The 7,943-nt window shown below is 45.5% G+C and overlaps 1 protein-coding gene across 2 annotated transcripts; it reads left to right on the plus strand.

The window, feature by feature from the left end:
• Positions 1-327: 327 nt before the first annotated feature.
• On the plus strand, positions 328-3,426 carry RNASE10 (ribonuclease A family member 10 (inactive)). 2 transcript variants are annotated; one of them, XM_082736849.1, is made up of 2 exons: positions 328-427; positions 2,656-3,426. In XM_082736849.1, exon 2 carries the CDS (start codon positions 2,661-2,663, stop codon positions 3,306-3,308), a length of 648 nt encoding a protein of 215 aa, XP_082592975.1. In that variant the 5' UTR covers positions 328-427; positions 2,656-2,660; the 3' UTR covers positions 3,309-3,426. The 2 variants fall into 2 exon arrangements, with proteins under 2 accessions (XP_082592975.1, XP_082592974.1); XM_082736848.1 differs by lacking the exon at positions 328-427 and adding an exon at positions 530-637.
• Positions 3,427-7,943: the final 4,517 nt, after the last annotated feature.

The following is a 7,943-nucleotide window of genomic DNA, read 5'->3' on the forward strand; positions in this document are numbered from 1 at the left end:
TTGGATTGGTCTCATCTAGGGCTAAATTACCAGGGTTGCAAAATGTGGATGTTCTGATGGGAATGTGGATCTTGGTTGGGTTGGAAACAGGGAGAAAGGAGTGGAGGGCAGTGCTAAGCTTAAGGTACAAAATAACCATGTTGGAGAGTTGACCCAAATAAAGGCCAAGGATCTTGACGTGCTAGAAAACGAACAAGAAAGGGCTGAAGGGTGTACATGTGGAGAATATTAAACAGTGACTTGATCTGAGCTTCATGGTAAGGTCAAGCTTCAATAAAGCTCAGGATAGTGGGTGGAACTCGGGAGTGAGACAACTGACCAGACAAAACTGTCTGCAATGTCCCAGGCTAGAGAGATTTCCTGCCTTGGGTATTTGTCTGTCCAAATAGCCTTACTTCAAAGTGTCTGTGGGAGCAGAGAGAATTGAGTGAGTGTTTATTCAGTGCTGGTGGGAGGAATGGATGGTGGGTGGACTTGGGAATTAAGTCTGGGTTTAAGAGCACAGGGACTGGCAGGAGCCAACCATTTTTCTACAGACCAGCATCCAGGGCACTTTTCAAAAAGAAGGAAAACCTGGGAGGGAAGTGCTTGGGGAACAGGAGAGCACAAAAATCTCTGAAGCTGCTTAGGTGTGGAGGTAAGTCCTTGTAGTGTTGAGTGCCCCAGGGAACAAGACGGGAAGTTCTTCTTTAAAAAACATTTTTAAATATCGAAATTTTTCAACTTTAAAGGAAAGTTACAATGATAATACGAAGAACTCCTGAATATCCTCTATCCAGATACATAATTTTAAAAACTTTTCTCCCACATTAACAAAATCATTTTCTTTCTCTGCAAACTCATGTATACACATACATGTAATCTATAATTTGAATGATTTGAGTGTAGGCTGCATACAGTATGCCCCTTTGTTCCATAATATTTCAGGCTTCATTTTTTTTAAAGAACAAATACACCCTTTTATAAAGTGTTTTTTTTTTTTTTAGTTTTTATATTTTAAAGGATTTTATTTATCTAATTGACAGAGAGAGACAGTGAGAGAGGGAACATAAGCAGGGGGAGTAGAAGAGGGAGAAGCAGGCTTCTCACCAAACAGGGAGCCCAATGTGGGGCTCGATCCTAGGACCCTGGGATCATGACCTGAGCCGAAGGCAGATGCTCAACGACTGAGCCACCCAGGTGCCCCAAAGATACTCTTTTTTTTTTTTTTCCAAAGATACTCTTTTAAATAATCATAGTATAATTTTCAAATTCAGTATAGCAAACATTGATATAATCCTATCTATTCCACAGACTATATCCTAGTTTATCAATTGTCTCGATGTTCTTTATAGAAATCTTTTTTTTTTTTTTTTTCCTGGGAGGAAGTGTCTTTGATAGAGGGATGAAACTGACCTCACAGGACAAAGATACATGTTTTTTCCTCTCAGCTCTCATTGGGGTCTTTATTAGTAAGGTCAGTTTTGGAGTTTGGGGGACTTTTTTTGTTTGTTTGTTTGTTTCATTCTTATGCCATTTCCTCTCTAAGAGTACAAAACTAATCAGCAAGAAATACCCAAGTGCTAAGAGATCTTTAGTAGTAAAAGAGTTCTGGCATTGACACCATGCATGTAGCTTTAACAGGGTCCCGAGATATGAAATTGGGCATTGCCTCCCCCTCAAAGCCCCACCTGTCCCTATCATGTAGCCTCTGCTTAGGGCTTAGGAATAAGAATGGACCATAGTGCTTTTTCTATTTCTTTTTATCTTCTGAGGGGAAGGATGAGTAGAGAGGACAGTAATAGATACTTGAATGAACAAACATTAATTTGGGATAAAAAAAGAGAGATAGTCTCCTCTGGCAATTCTAGTCCTTTACTGAGAATAAGGTTTTCTATAAGAATTCCTCTTAAAGGGGCCCCTGGGTGGCTCAGTCAGTTGAGCTGCTGCCTTCGGCTCAGGCCATGATCCCAGGGTCCTGGGATTGAGGCCTGCATCGGGCTCGCTGCTCTGCAGGGAGCCTGCTTCTCCCTCTCCCTGCTGCTTTGTCTACTTGTACTCCCTATCTCTCTCTGTCAAATAAATAAATAGATGGAATCTATTTATTTATTTGACAGAGAGATCACAAGTAGGCAGAGAGGCAGACAGAGAGAGAGGAGGAAGCAGGCTCCCTGCTAAGCAGAGAGCCCGATGCGGTGCTTGATCCCAGAACATTGGGATCATGACCTGAGCCAAAGGCAGAGGCTTAACCCACTGAGCCACACAGTGCCCCAAATAAATAAAATCTTAAAAAAAAAAAAAAAAAGAATTTCTCTTAAGGAAAGTATGACACTGTAATTGCTTGTCTTCTCAACTAGTCTCTTGGGTTATTTGGAACTAATACTTGTGTAGGAGCCACTTTAGGTCAACTTTCCCCACTGATTCCCCATATGCAAACCAATTTCAGAACTGCTTCTCCTGGTCACCTACACATTATTACACAGCAACAGGAATGTTGTGGGGAGGGACCAGAGAAACGGGAAAAAGACAAGAAAGAATCTCTGCCAGGAGGGTAACGCTGAGGAGGGAGGAGACGCTGAAGATTATGGAGTCAGTGTTTAGTAGGGAGTCTAGGGCCCCTCCTGGAGCCAAGTTGCATCTCCAAGTCAGCCCTTCTGTATCCCTTCCGCCCTCCAGGAAAAATGAAGCTGACTCTGGTGCAGATCTTCTTTATGATGTTGCTGCTCCTGCTGGGCCTGGGACTTGGCCTGGGGCTGGGGCTGCAGATGGCTGCAGCAGTCCTACAGGAGAGCGATCAGACCCTGAGCGAGCTGTGGTCCAGTGACTCCGAGGACAAGACCAAGGCCAATCAAGGAGAGGGCAGCCAAACTACAGAAACCTTGCTGGTTAGCAACAAAGGAGTGGTGCAACCGGGCTGGTCTGAAGACACCGTCCTTGGGGAAGACGAAGTTCGGGGAAGCAAGATGCTCAGAGCTGAGCCTCTCCTTCCCAGCCACAAAGACTATCTTAGGTCTGACTTGATGACCAGGGAGTGTAACAGCCTGATGTCACACAAGCTGAAGGAACACAACCGCACGTGCATAAGCCAGTACACATTCATCCACGAGGATCTGGATACAGTCAAGGCTGTCTGTAACAGTCCTCCAGTTGCCTGTGAGCTCAAGGGGGGCAAATGCCACAGAAGCTCCCGTCCTTTCGATTTGACGCTCTGCAGGCTGTCCAAACCAGGCCAGGTCCCTCCTCACTGCAATTACCTCACTGTCATTTTTGAAAAGTATATTATTATATCCTGTAATGACTCGAAGTTCCAGATAACGTCTGGACAATGAAACGACTTATCTTCTTCATCCTTCCTCTTCACCCTTCTCCTCTTTCTCTTCCTTTTCACTTCTCTCTCCTACTGGTTTCCTCCTCCCTGGTGTTCTGGATAAAAAGGTTCTGGGAAGAGAGGCTGGCCTCCTCTGGATCATTCTCCCCTGAGAACACAGTGCTTCTTTTCCCCTAGGTTTCACCCAACTTGCAGTTCGTTCCTAGGGCTAGAGGTGAAAGAATAGGATAATGATCTGTAGTGTCTCTAGGTGTTCCCGTCTGCCCTGCTCTGGGAGGAGATAAGTGAAGAACTGCTCTAGTTTCTATGGTGACTCTGGTCATCAGCCTGTTTCCCAGTCCCTTTGTCTTTGGGTGTGGACTGTAAGACGTTGATGCATCCTCCACCCACGTCCTTCCCTGCTGCAACCATCACAGGAACCTCCTGGGCTTTCCACACGCACCTGTGAGCTGTGGATGGAAATGAGTGACTCAAGCTGTGACTGCACCTGGTAAACCACGTGGGTCAGGTTTTTTTTCTTGCAGCCCTTGAAAGAGAGGACTAGTCGTCGGGCTGTGCTGGGAAGGTGCTGAGTGGCACAGACAGAGCTAGAACATGTGATGGGGCAAGGACAGTGCTCTTTCATTTTTCTCAACTTTTTTCTCTCTCCTCCCATCTTCTACTATCTGCCCTTTTGTCTTGCTTCTTTTTCCATCTCTTTGTTTTTTTCTTTTACATACCCCTCTTACCACCAACCCCCTTCCTCTGTTTTCCTTTTCCTCTACTTTTTGGGTGCTCCCTGTTCGTTCTCTGAATCCCTTTAGAAATTCATTCAGGCACTTAAGTGTCAGACTCTAGATTTCAGCTTGAGTTACAATCTCAGGGTAGTGGGATTGAGCACTGCCCCCCAGCTCTGTCCTCAGTGGGAATTCTCTTCTCTCCCTCTGCCCCCATCCCCTGATTGCAAGCACGCTCTTTCTCAAATAAATGAATTCATCTTTAAAAATAAAGAAATTTGGGCGCCTGAGTGGCTCAGTGGGTTAAGCCGCTGCCTTCAGCTGGGGTCATGATCTCAGGGTCCTGGGATTGAGTCCCGTGTCGGGTCTCTGCTCAGCAGGGAGCCTGCTTCCTCCTCTCTCTCTGCCTGCCTCTCTGCCTACTTGTGATCTCTCTCTGTCAAATAAATAAAATCTTTAAAAAAATTAAAAAAAAAATAAAGAAATTCATTCAGCCAACATGGATGATTTATGCTATGCCAGTTAAGAAGGTGCAGGTCCTATAGTCTAAAGAGTCGGTCATAGGGAGTTGAGGGAGGACAGAGAAAGAGAGCTCTTTCCAGAAGGTTTACTTATGTCCAGAAGTGAGACTGGTGCTCACTTCAGGTGCTCAATGATGCAAAATGAATGGGGTCAAGAGAGTCTTATTGTCAGTCATCACCTCTTCCCCCTTTTTGCTCTGCAGAAGAACGTTGGTGAAAGGATAATTTCAGCAGAGAAGGGGTTGAATCTATTCGTGGAGCAGAAAAACTATGAGTTGAATAGAGGATGGAAGTGGCTACCCTCAGCCCATTTCCTCTGAATTAATTTCCATCAAGAAATAGTGTAGGGCGCCTGGGTGGCTCAGTGGGTTAAGCCGCTGCCTTCAGCTCAGGTCATGATCTCAGGGTCCTGGGATCGAGTCCCGCATCGGGCTCTCTGCTCAGCAGGGAGCCTGCTTCCTCCCCTCTCTCTCTCTGCCTGCCTCTCTGCCTACTTGTGATGTCTCTCTGTCAAATAAATAAATAAAATCTTAAAAAAAAAAAAAAGAAAGAAATGTGTAGTGAGACATGCATGGGTGCAGAAGGGAATCCAAGAAAATTGCTGTGTGACTTAATTTTGAGATTTCCTCACCCTAGGGGGTGAGGCTGCTCTGCTTCATTCTTCTAGACAGTAACACACACTCCAGAGTTGGGGACATACATAATGGAAGACTGGGCGGTGGGGAGTGAGGGGTGGTGGAGATTGGGCTTACCCTGATCTGGCTTTCACTTTCCTGTTCTTTCTTCATTTATTCTCCAATTTCTTCTGTCCTTCCTGTTCTCCCAATCAGGCAACCATTAAATGTGTTGCCTCTGGTATCCTCTCAGACTCCCGTGGTTCAACATTTCCCTTTAGACCTCTCACTCTCGTCTTCTGGCAGTAATAACCTAGAAGGAGCAGTGTTGCTGGGCAGGAAGTATGTCTGCATCTGGAGGGGCCCTGACCTTTAGAGGTGGGAGGGGGTGAGGAGAAGGGCACGAAGTGTGGCCAAAGCCAAGGCCAAGGTCAAGGCTGGGGCAGATTCCTATTCTTCCTGATGCAGAATCCCTTTCAGGAGAAGCAAAAGGTTATCTCAGGCCAGAAAGAAAATAAAAAATGAGGAGGGGGGAGAGGAGAGAAGAATGGATGTCAGAGAAATCAGCCTTGTTGGGAATTTGTCCAGAGGGTAAACCAAAGGCATTAAGGAATGTGCAAGTGTTGTAAGGGTGACTTCATCTTTACCAAAAGCCAAAGGATCCACATTGTCTGGCTCTAAATATTAAGAGATGGGATTAGCTAGGAATTAAAGGCTGTATTGTCTCATTTGTAGATAGGTTGCGGCCAGCTTCTCTCCTTCGGTGGTCCCACACCGTCCTCGTCTCCTCCTCTAGTCTCCACTTGGGACACTCTCAGGGGTCAGGCTCTCGACTGTGGAGACTGTCTTAGGAAAGCAACTCACAAAACCCTCTTTGGTCTTTGGGCTCCCGGTGGTTTACGCAGGAAAACACAGCTTCTGTGACCCACAGAACAAGGTGACAAGACACACCCCCACCTACCTGGGACAGAAAATTAACTCATAGTAGTCCAAATGCTGCCTCATTCACAAAACTGTCACCAACTCCTTCAACTCCAGTGTAGCTCCATCCTTACCCTTTCAGTCACATGCATTAGCCCTGTAACAGGTCCTTGGCCCTTACCTACTATTCCTAAATCCTAACTGCTCTGAAAACTGAAGGGGTTTCTTTCAAAGTGGCTCCCAAACTCCTTTAGATGCAAAACCTGACTGAACTAATGGCGCAAGCCTACTTATTATCTTTATGCTTCATTTATGCTGTATGCCCATTACACATTTCTTTGAGGAAATGTCAGAGTTTGTTTATGAACACTGCTTCAGATCGACTCCTCTAGGGATGTTTAAGCAATATCACCCACGTACGTACACACACACTTACACATTATTGCTTTTGAAAATCTGAAAAATTTAAGTTTCAAAATGCATCGGCCCCAAAAGTTTTAGGTAAGGGATGTGGACTTGTATACACAATTTAGTCAGCCCTTATTTAATTTCAGTATACAATATATGGCCTAATGAAGTCATAAGCATCTCTGTAGAAGCAACTATATTGTAAGTTTCTGATTTATTTTTCTGATTTTTTTTCTGATTATTTATTTGTCAGAGAGAAAGAGAGAGAGAGAGAGCTAGCGCGCAAGCAGGGGGAGGGGCAGCGGGAGAAGCAGGCTCCCTGCTGAGCCGGGGAAGGGGGTGGGTAGTGGAATGCGGGACTATATCCCAGGACCCTGGGATCATGACCTGAGCCAAAAGCAGGCACTTAACCAACTGAGCCACCCAGGTGTCCCATTGGCACATTTATTGATCAAAGATTACCTGCTTGTTGATTATCTAGAACCTTCTCACAAGTTATAAAAATTGTATGAAACATAGAATTATTCAAGAGGAGCAAGTTTTCAGACTCCTGCCAAATTCTGTGCAGTCTGCTTCACATTTCAGAGGGCTCAGTGTGTTCTTTTCCGGGGAAGCAGGAAGGAAACCATACCAGTACGTAGGCACTCTACCAGATGCTGTCACGTACTTGGTTTTGCATAATTCCTGTAAAGAGGTGATAGTAGAGGGGCGCCTGGTGGCTGAGTGGATTGAGCCTCTGCCTTCAGCTCAGGTCATGATCTCAGGGTCCTGGGATTGAGCCCCGCATCGGGCTCTCTACTCATCGGGGAGCCTGCTTCTCCCTCTCTCTCTGCCTGACTCTCTGCCTGCTTGTGATCTCTCTGTCAAATAAATAAATAAAATCTTAAAAAAAAATTAAATAAAAAAGAGGTGATAGTAGAGTAGATTGGCCCATTTTGCAGAAGAGAGTAATAAATAGGCTTGGAGACGCCAAGTTTATCTTGACCAAGATCACCCAATTTATGAATGGTTGATCTGTCATGTAAATAGAGTGCTCCTGCCCTTCCCCCTATTTGCTGCTTCCTGATTTCTGGAACCCTTCAGTTTGCTCTCCTGGACTCCAAATGGTGACATTCAACTCTAACTAGAGTTTAGGGCCAGGATTCTGGATTCTTTGCCTTTGTGATAAGCACTTATGTACTAGTAATGAAGGATAATCGGAAGAAAAGCAGGCAGGGACAAGGGGCCCCCTGCTCTAAAGAGGAAACCACCCTTAAAAGCACTTTACATCACCCTGGAAGTCTTGCAGGATTTGCTGCCTTTAGTGCCCATAGTTCTTGGTCACGCCGCAGACCAGACAGAGTGGTGGGCAGCAAAGCAAAGTTTATGAGAAAGAGTATAAACCTCTCAGAGAGGGAGGGGGCCCCAGAGGGTTGCCCCCCCTCTCCAGAGTTTCTCAGCTTAGGGGTTTTTAATG

This window comes from Mustela nivalis (genome assembly GCF_964662115.1).
Source record: "Mustela nivalis genome assembly, chromosome: 6".
NCBI lineage: Eukaryota > Metazoa > Chordata > Mammalia > Carnivora > Mustelidae > Mustela > Mustela nivalis.

Excerpts from the sequence above, each read along its gene's own strand:
- RNASE10 (XM_082736849.1), top strand. The coding sequence starts at position 2,661 with ATGAAGCTGACTCTGGTGCAGATCTTCTTTATGATGTTGCTGCTCCTG.